The 18875-nt window shown below is 53.1% G+C and overlaps 1 protein-coding gene across 3 annotated transcripts; it reads left to right on the plus strand.

Moving 5' to 3' along the window:
* The first annotated feature begins 9200 nt into the window (after positions 1–9200).
* LOC126648132 (zinc finger protein 239-like) lies at positions 9201–11713 on the plus strand. 3 transcript variants are annotated; one of them, XM_050330838.1, is made up of 3 exons: positions 9209–9448; positions 10231–10312; positions 10447–11713. In XM_050330838.1, exons 2-3 carry the CDS (start codon positions 10261–10263, stop codon positions 11199–11201), a joined length of 807 nt encoding a protein of 268 aa, XP_050186795.1. In that variant the 5' UTR covers positions 9209–9448; positions 10231–10260; the 3' UTR covers positions 11202–11713. The 3 variants fall into 3 exon arrangements, with proteins under 3 accessions (XP_050186796.1, XP_050186795.1, XP_050186794.1); XM_050330837.1 differs by having other exon boundaries at positions 9218–9448; positions 10234–10312; XM_050330839.1 differs by lacking the exon at positions 10231–10312 and having other exon boundaries at positions 9201–9448.
* Positions 11714–18875: the final 7162 nt, after the last annotated feature.

Below are 18875 nucleotides of genomic sequence, written 5' to 3' on the forward strand. Positions count from 1 at the left end.
GTCACTGCTCAGGGAGAGGAGTTGGATCCTTCCCTGCTCCCGTGGGATCTCTCCCACGGCAGACAGTCCTGGATGGACCTCTCCAGTGAGTCCATCCCTCGGTCAGCAGCTCTTCCAACCCTGCTGTCCCGTGGGTCCCTCCTCCATGGGGTCAGTCCTTCAGGGATGAGCTGACCCAGCATGGGTCCCCCACAGGGGCCACGAGTCCTGCCCAGGAAAAACCTACTCCAGCCTGGGCTTCCCTCTGCATGGGCTGCAGGTCCCTGTCAGGACCTGCTCCATCCTGGGCCTTCCCCGGGGTCACAGCCTCCTTCCTGCATCCCCCTGCTCCAGTGTGGGAGTTTCCATGGGCTGCAGGGGGGTCTCTGCACCCCGATGCTCCCCCAGGGGCTGCAGGGCCCTCAGCTCTGAGTCCTTCCCCTGCTCCTGGGGTGTCCCTCCTGTCCTCACACGCCTTCCCCTCCAGGCCCTTCCCCATCCTCGTGACCTCCTTTGGACACTCTCCAATGGCTCAATCTCTCCCTTCCATTGTGTCCCCCCAAACTGCCCCAATCTTGCAGGTGAGGCCGCCCCAGGGCAGAGCAGAGCGGGACAATCCCCTCCCTGATGCCCCCAGCACAGGCTTGGCCCTCCTGGCTGCCAGGGCACTGCTGACTCAGGGCCAACTGGCACCCACCAGCACCCCCAGGGCCCTTTCCCGGCACTGCTTCCCAGCCTCTCATTCCCAGTGTGTCCATCCAGCCGGGGTTGCCCCATCCCAGGGCAGAAACCAGCCCTTCCCCCTGGGGAACTTCCCATGGTTGGATTTTCCCAGCCCTCTGATCTGTCCAGGTGTCTCTGCAGGGCCTTCCTGCCCTCGGGGGACTCAGCAGCTCCTCCCAGCTTTGTGTCATCTCCAGACTTGCTCCGTGTCCCTTCCAGGGCTGTGTCCAAGTCACTGATGGAGATGTTGCAGATCACAGGCCTGGGATGGAGCAACTGGGATCATACTGGGAGTGACTGGGATTATAGTGGGACTGACTGGGATCATACTGTATGTGACTGGAAGCATAGTGGGGGTGGCTGGGATCACACTGGGATCATACTGGAGAGACTGGCATTGCAGGAGTGTGAATGGAACCTTCCTGAGGGTTACTGGGAGTTCTTGGGCCCACCCTTGGAGCCAGCTGGGGGCACATTGGGAACAACTGGAAGATACTGGAACCATCCTGGAGGGGACTGAGACTACAACTGGGGCAATTGGGATCACAGTTTGGGCTACTGGGAGCAACAGAGGGAATCTGGGATCATCTGGAGGCAACTGGGAATAACTGGGAATGCCTGGGTATATGCTGGACTAAACCAGGATATCCTGGGAGTGACTGGGATCATAGGAGGGGTAACTGTAGCAAGGCAAAGGTGAGAACAAGGAAAGGAAGGCCTGGGAAATGTCTGGATGTCCTTGTCTTGTTTCTCTAAAGCCTTGATTTAGGGTGCAGGGACGGAGCTGAGCTCGTGGGGGGAGTGTGGGGTAAGTGCAGACTCCCAGGTCTGGGTGTGGGGGTGTGATGGGCCGGCCTGTGTGTGATTGAGGAGTGACTGCAGCTGCTCTGCCTTGATTGGCTTAACCACTCCCAGTGGGAGGTGAATGGGATAAAACCCTGGACCAGGAGCAATGAAGTGATTGCTGTCCATCAAGCCAGGAGTCACAGGTAACTGAATTTGGCACTTTCCCAGATTTTCCAGTTTTTCTTTCGTTTTCTCTGTTAGCTGCCTGCAGATGAACACCAACCCTTTGTGCCACTGGGTTCAAATGGGATGGCTTTGGATCGTGCTCTGTTTTGTCATCAGTTGAAGGCTGGACTGCCAGAGGAGGCTCAGGATGAGCAGTTGTATGAGAGGTCCTGGTTCCTGAAGTACACATTGCATTTCCCTGACTTGCTCCTTTCTCCAGTGCTGCTTTCCTTGCCTATGGTAATCCTTCAGGAATTCTTGGGATTTTGGAGGGTTGCCTTTGAGCAGGATCATCCTCTGTGTCTCTGCTGCCTCTGTCAAATGTCTCCATGAGGAACCTCACCTGTTACTGGCGAGGCAGAGTTGGGATATTTGTGTCTCCACAGGTCTGCTGAGGAGGATGTCCTGCCCTGCAGTCAAAGATGTTCTTTACCCTTCAATGACAATGTCCCTTTTTGTCTCTGCCCTTCCTGGGGCAACTGGGAGTGACTGGGAATGACTGGGGTGACCTGGCTGTACTGGCACTGACTGTAACCATAGTGGGGGTGGAGGGGGTTTGACCTTGGCTGGATTTCAAATACCCATCAAAAGCTGCTCCATTCACTCCCGCCTCCCCCTTCTCTGCAGCTCCACAGAGGAGAGGAAAAAAAAAAAACAACAGTTAAAGAATTTCTGAGTAGAGATAAGAACTGAGAGACTCATTTACTAATGAGCAAACCAGACTCCAAATGGGGATAGAACTTAAATGTGTTGTTAACAGGATAAAAATTAAAAAGTGAGAAATAAACCAGTCCTAAACAAACACCTTCCCCCCTCCTTCCTTGCATGTTCTCCCTCCTCCCAGCAGGGCAGAGGTCGGGGAAGGGCAAAAAGGTCCCAGCCAGATGTGTCTTTTGCCGCTGTTAAAGTGAGTCCATCTCTTGAACCGCAGCTCTTCCCAATCCACTCTCCTGGGGGTTCCTTCTCCATGGGGGTGAAGGGGTCTCTGCACTCCAATGCTCTTCTGTATCTGCAGGGGCACAACCTGCACGACCAAAGTCTTCCCGGGCTACAGGGGGTGATGGCTCTGAGTCCTTCCCTGTCTCCGTGGGTCCCTTCCCACGGAGACAGTCCCTGATGGGCTTCTCCAGCGTGAGTCCCTCCCTGGGGCAGCAGTTCTTGCTGCTCTGCTGTCCCTTGGGTCCCTCCTCCATGGGGTGCAGTCCTTCCCAGAGGAGCTGCCCCGCCGTGGGTCCCTTCCCGGCTCACAAGTCCTACCTGGGACGAGCCGCTGCAGCGGCGGTTTCTCTGCAGGGGCCACAGGTCCCCAGCAGGACTCTGCTCCACCCTGGGCCTGCCACGGGGGCACAGCCACAGCCAACACAGGGCAGGAAAAAAGAGAAAAGAATGAAAAAAGAAAAGGGAAAAATCGGAAAAGAAAGAAATAAGGGGAAAAGAGAAAAGAAAAAAAGAAATAAAAAAAGAAAAAAGAAAAGAAAGAAAAAACCTGAAAAAATGGGGAAAAGAGAAAAGAAAAAAAGAAATAAAAAAAGAAAAAAGAAAAGAAAGAAAAAAAACGAAAAAATGGGGAAAAGAGAAAAGAAAAAAAGAAATAAAGAAAGAAAAAAGGAAAGAAAGAAAAACCGAAAAAATGGGAAAAAGAGAAATAAATTAAAAAAGAGAAAAGAAAAAAAACAACAAAATGGAATAAAGATTAAAAAAAAGGGAAAAAAGGAAAAAAGAGAAAAAAGAGAAAAAAATTAAAAAAAATAAAAATGAAAAAATGACAAAAGCGAGAAGAAAAGAAGGAAAAAAGAGAAAGAAAAGAGAAAGAAAAAAGAAAGAAAAAAGGAAAAAAGAGTAAAAAAAATCAAACAAAAAGGAAAAAAAGGAAATTAAAACAAAAAAAAAAGAAAAAAAATAAAGAAAAGGAAAAAAAAGAAAAGAAAAAAGAGAAAAAAGAAAAAAGAGAAAAAAAGAAAAAAGGAAAAAGAGAAAAGAAAGAAAAAAAAGTAAGAAAAAAGAGAAAAAAAGGAAAAAAAGGAAATGAAAGGAAAAAAATAAAAGAAAAAAAAGGAAAGAGAAAGAAAGGAAAAAGAAAGATAAAGGAAACAAAAAAAAAAAAGAAAGAAAGGAAAAAGAAAGATAAAGAAAACAAAAAAAAAAAGAAAGAAAGGAAAAAGAAAGATAAAGGAAAAAAAAAAAAAAAAGAAAGGAAAAAGAAAGATAAAGGAAACAAAAAAAAAGAAAGAAAGGAAAAAGAAAGATAAAGGAAACAAAAAGAAAAAGAAAGAAAGGAAAAAGAAAGATAAAGGAAACAAAAGAAAAGAGAAAGAAAGGAAAAAGAAAGATAAAGGAAACAAAAAAAAAAAGGAAAAAGAAAGATAAAGGAAACAAAAAAAAAAGAAAGAAAGGAAAAAGAAAGATAAAGGAAACAAAAAAAAAAGAAAGAAAGGAAAAAGAAAGATAAAGGAAACAAAAAAAAAAGAAAGAAAGGAAAAAGAAAGATAAAGAAAAAAAAAGAAAGAAAGGAAAAAGAAAGATAAAGGAAACAAAAAAAAGAAAGAAAGGAAAAAGAAAGATAAAGGAAAAAAAGAAAGAAAGGAAAAAGAAAGATAAAGGAAACAAAAAAAAAGAAAGAAAGGAAAAAGAAATAGAAAGGAAAAAAAGAAAGAAAGGAAAAAGAAATAGAAAGGAAACAAACAGAAAAAAGAAAGAAAGGAAAAAGAAATAGAAAGGAAACAAAAAAAAGAAAGGAAAAAGAAAGATAAAGGAAACAAGAAGAAAAGAGAAATGAAAGGAAAAAATAAAGGAAAAAAAGGAAAGAGAAAGAAAGGAAAAAGAAAGATAAAGGAAAAACAGAAAGGAGAAAGAAAGGAAAAAGAAAGATAAAGGAAACAAAAAAAAAGAAAGGAAAAAGAAAGATAAAGGAAAAAAAAAAGAAAGAAAGGAAAAAGAAAGATAAAGGAAACAAAAAGAAAAGAGAAAGAAAGGAAAAAGAAAGATAAAGGAAACAAAAAGAAAAGAGAAAGAAAGGAAAAAGAAAGACAAAGGAAAAAAAAAGAAAAAGAAAGTAAAAAAAGAAAAAAAAGAAAAAAAGATGAAGGAAAAAAGAAAGAAAAAAGAAAAAAAAGAAAAAAAAAGGGAAAAAAAGAAGAAAAAAAGAAAGAAAAAAGAAAGATAAAGGAAAAGAAAAGAAAAAGAAAGTAAAAAAAAAAAAAAAAGATGAAGAAAAAAGAAAGAAAAAAGAAAGATATAGGAAACAAAAAGAAAAGAGAAAGAAAAGAAAAAGAAAGATAAAGGAAAAAAGAAAAGAAAAAGAAAGTAAAAAAAGAAAAAAAAGAAAAAAGATGAAGGAAAAAAAGAAAGAAAAAAGACAGGTAAAGGAAAAAAAAGAAAAGAAAAAGTAAAAAAAGAAAAAAGAGAAAAGAAAGATGAAGGAAAAAAGAAAGAAAAAGACAGATAAAGGAAAAGAAAAGAAAAAGAAAGTAAAAAAAAAAGAGAAAAAAAGATGAAGGAAAAAAGAAAGAAAAAGAAAGATAAATGGAAAAAGAAAAGAAAAAGAAAGTAAAAAAAAAAGAAAAAGATGAAGGAAAAAAGAAAGAAAAAGAAAGATAAATGGAAAAAGAAAAGAAAAAGAAAGTAAAAAAAAAAAGAAAAAAAAAGATGAAGGAAAAAAGAAAGAAAAAGAAAGATAAATGGAAAAGAAAAGAAAAAGAAAGTAAAAAAGAAAAAAAGAAAAAAAGATGAAGAAAAAAGAAAGAAAAGAAAGATAAATGGAAAAGAAAAGAAAAAGAAAGTAAAAAAAAAAGAAAAAAAAAGATGAAGGAAAAAAAGAAAGAAAAAGAAAGATAAATGGAAAAAGAAAAGAAAAAGAAAGTAAAAAAAAAAAAGATGAAGGAAAAAAAGAAAGAAAAAGAAAGATAAATGGAAAAAGAAAAGAAAAGAAAGTAAAGAAAAGAAAAAAGCATGAAGGAAAAAGATAAAGAAAAAGAAAGATAAATTGAAAAAGAAAAGAAAAAGAAAGTAAAAAAAAAAAAGAAAAAAAAGATGAAGGAAAAAAGAAAGAAAAAGAAAGATAAATGGAAAAAAAGAAAAAGAAAGTAAAAAAAAAAAAGATGAAGGAAAAAAAGAAAGAAAAAAGACAGATAAAGGAAAAAAAAGAAAAGAAAAAGAAATTAAAAAAAAAGGAAAAAAGAGAAAAGAAAGATGAAGGAAAAAAGAGAAAAGAAAAAGAAAGATGAAGGAAAAAAAGAAAAGACAAAGGCAAAAAAAGAAAAATTGAATAAAACAGGAAAAAAGGAAAGAAAAATTAAAAAAAAAAAAAAGGAAAAAGCCAAAAAGAAAAAATTAAAGGAAAAAGGAAAAAAGGGAAAAAAGAGGAAAGAAGAAATAAAAGAAAGAAAAAGGAAGAAAAAAAAGAAAAGGAGGGGTGGAAACAAAACAGAAAGAAACCATAAATGTGGTGTTATCACTTGTGCCTATCCCAGGTGTAAGAAATGTGTGCTCTGTATTTCAAACAAATACTTTTAAAACAAAAAGGGGGGAATGTGACACCTCAAGTACACAAAGCTCTGTTTACCCTTCGTTTTTTTGGATTTGAATCAACAAGTATTGAACAAAACCCCCCAGCAGACACCTGATGACAAGGCCCCCTCAGCATGGGGAGGGCTCTGCTGGTGTTCTGTCTCCCTCAGGACAGGACCCTGCTGGCTTCCAGCCCCTCGGATGGACCCTTGCACAGTTTTTAGGGTGTTCTCTACAATTCTACCTTGAAAATGAGACCAAACAGGCCAATGGAATTTAGGGGGATTGATATGGGAGTTGGGGAACAGGGTTGGCTCTGTGGAACTACTGTGTTAAGGGCAAAGGATAAAATGCAGCTCCGTTAAAAGCTACAATTCCTGTACAACTACTGTTAAAATCTACAAAACCTAAAAAATCAAAACTCCAAGGCAACAGGACTCATAAAGCCCATGCACTTCATAATGGGGCTCTCATCATAAAGGCCATTTCCTCACACACCCCACACGCCTCAGAATGGTGCAGCCTCATCAAAGCACTGGCCTCACAAAGCCAATACCTCTCACCATGGGGCTCTCATCATAAAGCCGATGACCTCAGTAATGCCACAACCTCCTAAAGGCTCCAGCATCATAAAGCTCCTTCACCTCATAGTGGTGCAGGCCCCATAAAGCCCCTGTCCTCATAATGTCCAACAACCTCATAATGGGTCTTTCATCATAAAAGCTCTGTCTGCATAAAGCCCATACATGTCATAATGGTGCTGTCCTCATGAAGCCCATAAACCTCATCAGGGGCTCCCATGATAAAGGCCATGTCCTCATAAACCCCAATAAATGCCATAAAAGCTCTGCCCTCATAAACCCCACCCACCTCATAAAAGTGCAGGCCTCATAAAGACACTGCTCTCATAAAGCCCATAAACCTCACAATGGTGCAGGCCTCACAGAGCCCAAACACCTCATAAAAGAGCTCTCATCATGAAAGCTCTGTCTTCACAACACCCTTAGATGTCATAACGGTGCTTTCCTCATAAAGCCCATAAACCTCATAAAGGGGCCATCCTAGAGTGTCTCTCCTCATAAACCCCATCCACCTCACAATGGGGCAGTCTCAGAAGGTCTCTGTGCTCATAGAACCCATCCACCCCATAATGGGGCAGCCTCATAAAGGTTCTGTCCTCATAACCCTCAAACACCTCATAACAGTGGAGGCTTCATAATGCCCCTGTCCTCATAAGGCCCATAAACCTCCTCATGGGGCTGTCATCATAAAGGAGATGTTCTCATAAATGCCAGAAACCTCATAAAGGATCTGCCCTCATAAACACCATAAATGTCATAAAAGCTCTCTCCTCATACACCCCACACACCTCATGACAGAGCTCTCATCATAAAAGATCTCTCTGCATAAAGCCCATACCTGTCATAAAGGTGCTGTCCTCAGAAAGTCCATACCCCTCATAAGAGGCTCTCCTCATAAAGGTCATGTCCTCATAAACCCCATAAACGTTGCTGCCTAAAAGGCTGCAGAGGAAAAAGACTCCAGGCCCAACTAGGTAGGGGTCAGAGAAGCAGCAGAGGTTTTCAGGAGGCTCCAGGAATACAAACCCACACCCATCCCTTACAACGCAGGGGTTACAGTTTTTATAATGATTTCCACCCAATGCCCGTCCCGTCCCCGCCCCGGTTCTGCCCCGCTCTGCCCCAGGAACGCCCGTGGGGAATTGAGTCTGGGGGAGTTTGGAGCTTTGAGCCGCTGCAACTACAACTCCCGGCGTGCCCCGCGCGGAAAAGGGGGCGGGGCGGGGTCTCTGCCGGCGGTGCGCGCGCACAGCCCCGCGGTGGCTGCCGGGAAAGCGATGGCGGCGGCAGCTGGATCTGCTCCGACTTTGTGAGCCCTGGCGGGGGCTGCGGCGGGGCTGGGGATGCGCTCGGGGGCTGCGGGGAGCGCGGCTGTGGGCGGGAAGGCTGGAGGGCTCGGCAGAGTGGAGAGGAGGGGCTCGGGGGTTCCCGAGGAGGTTTTGAGGTCCGTGAGGGGCTCCCGGGGGGTCGCGGAGGGGATTTGGTGTCCTGAGGGCGCTCAGAGGGGAGGGTGAAGGTGCCTGAAGGGGTTTAGGGGGTCCCTGAAAGGGCTGGGGCCATGGAACCCCCTCAGGAGAGAGGTTTAAACGCCATGGCTGCACTGCGCAGGCGCCGGCGGAATTTCCACGAGCGAACTTCAACTCCCATAAGTCCCTGCGCGGCACCGCCATTGCCGCTCTTGCCGCAGCGCCCCCTGCGGGCTGGGCGGACCGACCGCAGGGAAAGCGGGTCCTGATGCCCCCCCCGAACCCCAGAGACCCCCAAAACTTAGCACACACAGACCCCACACGGAGGGGATCCCGGGGGTCCCCTAAAGCCCAGCAGTGGGGTTCAAGGGGTCTCCCAGCCCTCAGGGGAGGGGTCCTGGCAGTGCCACCAAAAGTCTTGGGAGGACATGAACCACATGCGGGTAAGGGGATCCCAGTGCCCCCAGTATAGCCCATTGAACTCCCAGTGGCTCTCAGTATGGCCTAGTAACCCCCCTCAGTGACCACCCAGTGTTTCCCAGTGACCTCCCACTGCCCCCCACTATGGCCCAATGATCCTCCAGTGAGCACCCAGTAACCCCCAGTATGGCCCAGTAACCTCCCAGTGTCCCCCCGTGTGTCCCGGTAGTCCCTCAATAACCCCCAGTCCCTCCCAGTGCCCCCTGGTTCCCCCCAGTGTGTCCCAGTATCCCCCAGTAATCACCCAGTGCCCCCCAAAGCCCCCCAAGTGTCCCCAGTGTCTCTCCACATGTCGTTGAATTTTCTGTGAGTGTGAAGGGGGAATGGGGGTTGGTCTGGGGTCAGAGGGTCCAGAGGGGGCTCCTGGGGGGTGATAGAGGGTTGGAGACATTTGGGATGGGGATTGAGGACAGTGGAATGGGGGCGTCAAGGGGGGAATTGGGGCCATGGGGAGGCCCTGAGGACATTGGGGACACCAGGGGGGTCTCGGGACTCACCTGCTTGTGGTGCTGCCCCTCCTCTCCCACCCAGGTGTCCCTGAGCAATGGCCCAGAGGTGAGCCCAGAGCTGTCCCTGAGGTGGCCCTGAGAAGAAGTGGAAGGCAGAGGTGGTGCTGAGGCAGGAGAGCCCCGTGCTGGGGAAGAGGCTGAGCTGGGAGTGCCCAGCAGCGAGAAGGTGCTGTGTCCATGCCCTGTGTGCCAGGTGAGCTGGGGCTTTGCTGCAGAGCTGCGGGCGCTGATTGGAGCGGCTGCAGCTGCTGAGCTGGTGGCCCCCAGGAACACAAAGTGTGCCCGGCCACGGAGCCTGCAGGGAGGAGCAGGGACAGGGTCAGGGCCACTGTCAGCCCGGGGCTGGCTGGGCAGACACAGCAGTTTTGGGGTCCCCCTGGGAGCTGCCGAGGGTGGAGGGCGGAGCGGGCGATGCCGGAGCTGGGGGACCCCCGGCAGGCTGGAGGGGGGAGCACGGAGAGGGAGGAGCCCCGGGACCCCCGGGAGCCTGAAATGGGGGGAGCAGAGAAGGGGAAACCTGGAGAGTGGGGATCCCTGGGACAACAAGGTGGAGAACCTGGAGAGGGGGAATGTCTGGGAAGCACCACCCCGAAGAGGAGAGTCAGAGGAGAAGGGACCCTTGGGACCCCCAACACTCCCAGCATCCCTAAGTGGGACCCCCAACATTCCAGAGAGAGGAGACCCTCCAAACCCCAGAGGGGAGAGACCAGACAGGGGGAACTCCTGGGAGAGTATTTTTGGGCTGAATCTTCATATTTTGGCTGAACCTTAAATTTTTCCATTGTGATGGAGGGGTGTCAAACTCGCTATTTTTGAGGCAGTTTATTTCCTGAATGTCAGCGGATTGGGTTTTTCTGGGCTGAATTTTGGTGTTTTGGAGTTTTTTATGCTCCCAGGATGCTGGGTGAGTTCCAGAGATGGACTTGGGCAGGAGGAACCCCCAAGGCAACGCGCTCAGCCCTTGTTTCCCCCCAGCAGGATTTGTCCTTCCCAAAGCTTGGGCAGATGGAGGAGAAGGCTGCGAAGAAGACGAAAAAGCCACGGGCCCCTCAGGCAGGTGAGGAGGAAGTCAGTGCCCCTTTGGCCCTGTCTTGTGGTGCCTGTGGGGACCAGATTTGGGGGGGATGTCCTTGGCCTTCCCTGTGGGCTGGAGGCAAATCCCCTGCCTGTCCTTCTTCCTTCCTGCCCCAGGCCCCGAGCTGAGGACGGAGAGCACGGAGGACAAATCCCCCCGGCAGAGCCTGGTGGGAGAGGCCGTTTTGAAGGGCTCCCCGGCGCAGGAAGGCAGCGGGGAGGAAAAGGCCCGGAGATGTCCCCGGAGGAGGGGCTGCAAAGCCAGCCCAGGGAGCTCTGAGGAGGAAAGACCCGTCCTGTGCCGGGAAGGCGACCGGAGCCTGAGCCGGAGCTCGGAGCTGGTGGTCCCTGAGCAGCCTCCCAGCCGGGAGAAGCCCTTCAGGTGCTTGGAATGTGGGAAGAGTTTCAGGGAGAGCTCCCACCTCCTCAGGCACCAGCACATCCACACTGGGGAACGGCCCTACACGTGTAGGGAATGTGGGAAGAGCTTTAGGGACAGCTCCGATTTGATCCAACACCAGCGCATCCACACTGGGGAACGGCCCTACATGTGTAGGGAATGTGGGAAGAGCTTCAGGACCAGCTCCAACCTCTGCAGCCACCAGATCAGCCACACTGGGGAACGGCCCTACAAATGCTTGGAATGTGGGAAGAGGTTTCAGCGCAGCTCAACTCTCCTCGTGCATGAGCGGACACACACAGGGGAGAGGCCCTTCCGCTGCACCGACTGCGGGAAGGGCTTCAACCTGAACTCCACCCTCATCAGGCACCAGCGCATCCACACCGGGGAGAGGCCCTTCAAGTGTGGGGAGTGTGGGAAGAGCTTCACCCAGAGCTCCCACTTGACCAGACACCAACGGACCCACCAGTAAGGGAAGCCCCTACGAGTGCCCCGACTGCGGGAAGAGCTTCGGCCGCTGCTCCCACCCCGAATGAGCCCCCTGATGGGAAGGCAACCCCTGGAGTCCAGTGACTGTCAATCCATCCCTTTCCACCAGAAAGGGCCAGTCCCCTTTGCCAGGGGCAGGTTGTGCCAACAGATCCCTTCTTGGGGGGTGTGTGGAGATTCCTGCCTTGGCTGGGACCCCCCAAGGTCAGTGCTGGAGGTTGAGAGCAGAGATCTCCCCATGAGCGTTGGTCTGGGGGAGTTCCATCCATCTCTAATTCATAATTCTTGCTTTGGTGCCAGCTGGAGTAGAATTGCTTCAACAATTGCTTTAGGGTAGAGCACTGTCCTATCTTATGCTGTATTAGTGGTAGTTTTAGTGTTTCTATTGTGCAGTAAATAATTCTGATGAAGATCTTTTGTCTGATCATTTGTAACCCTAAAGAATTCATTTCTATCAATAGATCTGATTTGCCATGATTAAAACCTGGGGGACAAAAGTGGTTCAGTCCCATCTCTGTAATTCCTCTAACCTGAAAGTGTTGGCATAACCCAAGGCTGAGATTGGATCCAGCAGCCCCAGCACCCCACAGTCAGTTGGGAGCTCAGATGGGCGCCCCCCCCCCTTTCCCAGCCTTCTGTGCCCAAAGACCCCCATGGGACTGTTGGACCTGTGAGACCACCTCCCAGTCCCCCTCAGTCCTTCCCAGTACCGTCCCAGTTCCCCACAGTGATCCCAGTCCATCCCAGTGCTCCCAGTTTCTCCCAGTCCCTCCCTGTGCCCCCCATGACCCTCTCGAAGCCTGGTGTGACCCTTTGGGTGGGTCCCGCCACCTTGTGTGATACCATTGCCCTTTTAAGAGACCCATTGCCCTTTGAAGAAAACCATCGCCCTTTTAAGAGAACCATTTACCCCTTTAAGAGAGTCATTGCCCTTTTAAGAGAACCGTTGCCCTTTTAAGAGAACCGTTGCCCTTTTAAGAGAACCGTTGCCCTTTTAAACAAAAAAATTGCCCTTTTAAGAGAACCATTTCCTCTCTGAGTCCCTCCCAGTTCCCCCAATTCCCCCCAGTACCCTCCCAGTCCCTCCCAGTGCCCTCCCACTGTCATCCCAGTTCCCCCCAGTGCCTCCCAGTCTCTCCCAGTCCCTCCCAGTCCTTCCAGTCCATCTCAGTGCTCCTAGTACCCCCAGTGCCTCCCACTCCCTCCCAGTACCCTTCCAGTCTCTCCCAGTTTCCCCCACTGCCTCCCAGTCCCTTCCAGTACTCCCAGTTGCTCCCAGTGGTCCCAGTGCCCTCCCAGTGCCCCCCCAGTGCCTTCCCATTCTCTCCCAGTGCTTTCCCATTCTCTCCCAGTGCCCTCAGTGCCCTCCCAGTCCTTCCCAGTGCTCCCAGTGCCCTCAATGCCCTCCCAGTACTCCCAATCCCCTCCCAGTCCCTCCCAGTTCCCCTCAGTCCCCCCAGTCCCTCCCAGTGCTCCCAGTTGTTCCCAGTGCTCCCAGTGCCCTCAGTGCCCTCCCAGTCCCTCCCAGTCCCTCCCAGTCCCCCCCAGTGCTGCAGTCCCTCCCAGTGCCCTCCCAGTGCCCCCAGTCCCCCTGTGACCTCCCAAACCCCTTTTAAGAGCCCCATTGCCCTTTTAAGAGACCCAGCCCACGTTTCAGTCCTCCCAGTGTTCCCAGTCCTTCCCAGTGCCTCCCAGTACCATCCCACTGCCCTCCCAGTACCATCCCAGTGCCCTCCCACTGCTCCCAGTCCCTCCCAGAGCCCCCAGTGCCTCCCAGTATCGTCCCAGTTCCCCCCAGTTATCCCCAGTGCCTTCCAGTGCTCCCAGTCCCTCCCAGTGCTCCCACTTGCTCCCAGTGGTCTCAGTGCCCTCCCAGTCTTTCCCAGTGTCCCCAGCTCCCTCCCAGTACCTCCCAGTGCCCTCCCAGTTCTCCCAGTCCCTCCTAGACCCTCCCAGTCCCTTCCAGTACCATCCCAGTCCCCTCAGTCCCTCCCAGTCCCTCCCAGTCTCTCCCAGTTCTCCCAGTCCCTCCCAGTCCTCCCAGTCCCTCCCAGTGCCCTCCCAGTCTCTCCCAGTGCTCCCAGTCCCTCCCAGTCCCTCCCAGTCCTCCCAGTCCTTCCCAGTGCTCCCAGTGCCCTTCCAGTGCTCCCAGTGCCCTCAGTGCCCTCCCAGTACTTCCCAATCTCTCCCAGTGCCCTCCCAGTGCCTCCCAGTGCCTCTGAGTCTCTCCCAGTTCCTCCCAGTGCTCCCAGTGCCCCCAGTGCCCTCCCAGTGTCTCCCAGTCCCTCCCAGTGCCTCCAGTCCTCCCAGTCTCCAGTCCCTCCCAGTGCTCCCAGTCCTTCCCAGTGCCCTCCCAGTGCCTTCAGTGCCCCAGTGCCCTCAGTGCTCCCAGTACTTCCAATCCCTCCCAGTGCTCCCAATCCTCCCAGTCCCTCCCAGTCCCCCAGTCCCTCGAGTCCTCCCAGTGCCCTCCAGTGCCTTCCCAGTCCCTCCAGTCCCCCAGTGCCTCCCAGTCCCTCCCAGTGCTCCCAGTCGCTCCCAGTGCGTCCCAGTCCTCCTCAGTGCCCCCCAGTCCCTCCCAGTGCCCCCAGTCCCTCCCAGTGCCCCCAGTCCTTCCCAGTGCCCCCAGTCCCTCCCAGTGCCCCCAGTCCCTCAGTGCCCCCAGTCTTCAGTGCCCCAGTCCCTCCCAGTGCCCCAGTCCCTCCCAGTGCCCTCAGTCCCTCCCAGTGCCCCCAGTCCTCCCAGTGCCCCCAGTCCTTCCCAGTGCCCCCAGTCCCTCCCAGTGCCCCAGTCCTCCCAGTGCCCCAGTCCCTCCCAGTGCCCCAGTCCCTCCCAGTGTCCCCAGTCCTCCCAGTGCCCCCCAGTCCTCCCAGTGCCCCAGTCCTCCCAGTGCCCCCAGTCCTTCCCAGTGCCCCCAGTCCTCCCAGTGCCCCAGTCCCTCCCAGTGCCCTCCCAGTGCCTCCAGTTCTCCCAGTTCCTCCCAGTCTCTCCCAGTTCCTCCCAGTCTCTCCCAGTTCCTCCCAGTCCCTCCCAGTTCCTCCCAGTCCCTCCCAGTGCCTCCCAGTGCCCTCCCAGTGCCCCCTAGTCCCTCCCAGTCTGCTCCCAGTGCCCTCAGTGCCCTCCCAGTACTCCCAATCTCTTCCAGTCCCTCCCAGTTCCTCCCAGTGCCCTCCTGGTCTCTCCCAGTTCCTCCCAGTGCTCCCAGTGCCCTCAGTGCCCTCCCAGTTCTCCCAGTCCCTCCCAGTGCCTTCCCAGTACATCCCAGTCCCCCCCGTTCCCTCCCAGTCCTCCCAGTCCTTCCCAGTGCCCCCAGTGCCCTCCCAGTGCTCCCAGTGCCCTCCAGTGCCCTCCCAGTGCTTCCAAGTCCCCTCCCAGTGCTCCCAGTCCCTCCCAGTCCCTCCCAGTGCCCCCAGTCCCTCCCAGTGCCCTCCCAGTGCCTCCCAGTGCCTCCCAGTCCCTCCCAGTCCTCCCATTCCCCCAGTCCCTCCCAGTGCTCCCAGTCGCTCCCAGTGCTCCCAGTGCCCTCCCAGTGCCCTCCCAGTCCTTCCCAGTGCCTTCCCAGTCTCTCCCAGTGTCCCCAATTCCCTCCCAGTCCCACCCAGTGCTCCCACTGCTCTCCCAGTACTCCCAATCCCCTCCCAGTCCCTCTAAGTTCCCCTCAGTCCCCCCAGTCCCACCCAGTGCTCCCAGTTGTTCCCAGTGCTCCCAGTGCCCTCAGTGCCCTCCCAGTGCTCCCAGTTGTTCCCAGTGCTCCCAGTGCCCTCAGTGCCCTCCCAGTCCTTCCCAGTGCCCTCCCAGTGCTCTCCCAGTTCCCCCCAGTCTCTCCCAGTCCCTCCCAGTCCTTCCAGTACCATCCCAGTCCCCCCAGTCTCTCCCAGTCCCTCCCAGTTCCTCCCAGTCCCACCCAGTATCATCCCAGTTCCCCCCAGTTCATCCCAGTCCCTTCCCATCTCTCCCAGTCCCTCCCAGTCTCTCCCAGTTCCCTCCAGTGCCTCCCAGTCCCTCCAAGTACTCCCAGTGCTCCCAGTAGTCCCAGTACTCTCAGTGCCCTCCCAGTCCCCCTCAATGCCCTCTCAGTGCCTTCCAGTGGCCCTCCAATCTCTCCCAGTCCCTCCCAGTGCCATCCCAATCTCTCCCAGTGCTCCCCAGTCCCTCCCAGGCCCTCCCAGTGCCCCCAGTCCCCCCTGTGACCCCCTAAACTCCCTTGGGACCCCCAAACCCCTTTTAAGAGCCCCATTGCCCTTTTAAGAGCCCCATTGCCCTTTTAAGGGACCCATTGCCCTTTTAAGAGCCCCATTGCCTTTTTAAGAGACCCAGCCCACGTTTCAGTCCTCCCAGTGTTCCCAGTCCTTCCCAGTACCATCCCAGTGCCCTCCCACTGCTCCCAGTCCCTCCCAGAGCCCCCAGTGCCTCCCAGTATCGTCCCAGTTCCCCCCAGTTATCCCCAGTGCCTCCCAGTGCCCTCTCAGTCCCTCCCAGTCCCCCCAGTGCTCCAGTCCCTCCCAGTGCCCTCCCAGTATCTCCCAGTCTCCCCCAGTCCCTCCCAGTTCCCGCAGTCCCACCCAGTGCTCCCAGTGCCCTTCCAGTGCTCCCAGAGCCCTCAGTGCCCTTCCAGTGCTCCCAGTACCCTCCCAGTCCCTCCCAGTTCCCCCCAGTCTTTCCCAGTGCCCTCCCAGTCTCTCCTAGTCCCTTCCAGTGCCCCCAGTGCCCTTAGTCCCCTCCCAGTGCCCTCCCAGTACCTCCCAGTGCTCCCAGTTGTTCCCAGTGCTCCCAGTCCCCTCCCAGTCCCTCCCAGTTCCCCCCAGTCTCTCCCAGTGCCGTCCCAGTCCATCCCAGTCCCTCCCTGTGTCATCCCAGTTCCCCCCAGCTCTCCCCAGTCCCTCCCAATGCCCTCCCAGTCTGTCTCAGTAACCCCAGTCCTCCCAGTGCCCTCCTGGTCTCTCCCAGTCTCTCCCAGTGCTCCCAGTGCCCCCCAGTGCCCTTCCAGTTCCTCCCAGTCATTCCCAGTGCCTTTCCAGTCCTTCCCAGTCCCTCCCCATCTCTCCCAGTCCCTCCCAGTATCATCCCAGTTCCCCCCAGTGCCCTCCCAGTCCCTCCCAGTGCCCCCAGTGCCCTTCCAGTGCTCCCAGTACCATCCCAGTGCCCTCCCAGTGCCCTTCCAGTCCCTCTCAGTCCCTCCCAGTTCCCCCTGCTGCCCGTAATGAGAACACAAACTCACAGAGTGTCAGTTTATGCGGTGCTTTATTCAGGGCCCGGGGTCCCTGTGGACTCCTGTCCCAAGACAGGTACCCAAAGACCCACATTTTGAACGCATCTTTTATACTATTTTTCCAAGCAAGGTTACATGATTGGTTTTACATTTCACAGGAGACATAGCAGTTAAACATAAACTTACATATCACTTTGATTATATTCAAGTATTAATCCATTTACCTGACTGTTAATCCATTTACCTAACTGTAAACATCGTATAATTAAACCCCACCACCAGATTACATCCTATCTCTAGTTGCAAATTTTTCTTGTCTCGGTTCTACTTGACTTATTGTTTCTTTTTGGTCAGCACAGCCTTAATGTCTAAGCAGTCCCAACTTAGCTCTGACATGCCCTGACTTGTTTCTGGCAGGGGTCTTTTCAGGCCTATGGGCCACACTGCAACACCAGGATGATCCCAGTTGCCCCCAGCGTGGTGGCTCCAGGATAGATCAGGAATAGGGAGCCCTGTGTGTCCCCCCCGTGTCACCCCGTTCTGGGGGGGGAGCTTTGGGGGGGACACCTGCACCCCAACACGGCACGCAGCGCTCCCCAAAAGGTGCTGGGACCCCCATAAACCGCCCCCGAGTTCACAAGGACTCCCCTCAAGCCGCTCTGAGCCCACCCAGACCCCCCAAACCCCTCATGTGGGGAGACCTTTCTGGGCACTGGTGGTGCCGGAGCCCCCCCGGCTGCGGGGGCAGCTCCTCCGTGTGCGGGCAGAGCCGCAGCCCCAGCGCTCCCCACCTTGAGCCCACCGGGCCCCCCCCTCGCCCCCAGCGCCCCCCGGGACGGCAATTTGGGCAGGGGGGAGGGGAAGGGGGGCTCAAAGGGGGCGCTGGGGCTGGGCCGGGGGAAGGGCTGCAGGGGGCGGATCCCGGAGGCGGAAACACGAAAAAAAGGCGGCGGGACAGCCAAGGCAGGAGCCGGACTGGAGGACAAAGAAGAGGAGGAAGCAGCACGTGGGGGTCGCTCGGTAATGGCGGGGCGGGGGGCGAGACCGGTTTTAGGGTCCCCCGTAGGAGCCGGGGGGAACCCCGGTAGCCGCTGAGTGGGGAGAGCGGAGGGGGCGATCCCTGAGCTGGGGGATCCCCGCAAACCGGGAGTGGGGGGGGAGCACAGAGGGAACGCCGGGCCCCTTAAACGGGGGTCGCGGAGAGGGGGAACCCCTTGGAGTCTGGAGAGGAGGGGGAGCAGCAGTGGGGGGGGGAGGAGCCGGTACCCTGAATAGCCTGGAGAGAGCGGGGACCCCTGGGACCGACCAGCACCCCGAAGGAGAAAGTCAGGGGAGAAGGGAGCACAGAGATCCCCAAAATCCCCGGCATCCCTAAAGATGACCCTATAGAGGGAAACCCCCAGGACCCACCGGACCCCCAGCAGCCCGGAGAACGGAGAGCCCAGAGCACCCAAGGGGGGAGCCCATAGAGGGGACCCCTGGATTCCTGGGACTCCCTTCTACCGGGAGAGGATGAGGACCAAGGTAGGGGGAGCCCCCTAATAAATGCAAGACTCTCAGCAGCCCAGAGAGGGGGAACTCCTGGGAGTTTTGGGCTGAATCTTGGTGCTTTGGAGGGTTTTATGGGCTCGGGAGAGCCAGGGGTGGGGGGTAGGAACAGCGGAGTGGGGAGACCAGAGCGATACTGGAGCTGGGGGACCCCCGGCAGGCTGGAGGGGGAGCACGGAGAAGGGGGAGGCCCAGGATCCCCGGGACCCTGAAACGGGGGGGGGGGCAGAGAAGGGGGAGCCTGGACAGGGGACACACTTGGGATCCCTGGGACAACAAGGTGGAGAACCCAGAGTGGGTGATTGCCTGGGAACCCGGCACCCTGAGGCAGAGAGCCAGGGGAGAAGGGACCCCTGGGACCCCCAAAATCCCCCTAGGCAGGACCTCCAGCAACCCAGAGAGGGGAGATCCCCAGACTCCTAAAGTGAAGAGAGCAGAGAAGGGGAACTTCTGAGAAGATTTTTCTGAGCTGAATCTTCATATTCTGAAGTATTTTCTGGCTGAATCGCGATCTTTTGTAGATTTAGGGGGAGTTTTTGAGTTGTTTTTTTTTTTTTTTCTCAGATCTCAGTGTTTTATGTTTTTCCAGGCTAAATCTTGGTGTTTTGAAGGTTTTTAGGTCCTAGGATGGCCGGTGAGTCCTAGGGATGGACTTGGGCAGGAGGAACCCCCAAGCCATCGTGCTCAGCCCTTGTTTCCCCCCAGCAGGATTTGTCCTTCCCAAAGCTTGGGCAGATGGAGGAGGAGGCTGCAAGGAAGAGAAAGCTGCCACGGGCCCCCCAGGCAGGTGAGGAGGAAGTCAGTGCCCCTTTGGCCCTGTCTTGTGGTTTCTGTGGCAGTCGAGCATCGCCCCCGGCTGCAGGACAACCCCGCTCGGTGCCGCCGTCCTGCTGGGGCCAG

Source organism: Myiozetetes cayanensis, unplaced genomic scaffold, assembly GCF_022539395.1.
Source record: "Myiozetetes cayanensis isolate MyiCay16 unplaced genomic scaffold, myiCay2020 scf444, whole genome shotgun sequence".
Taxonomy (NCBI): Eukaryota; Metazoa; Chordata; class Aves; order Passeriformes; family Tyrannidae; genus Myiozetetes; species Myiozetetes cayanensis.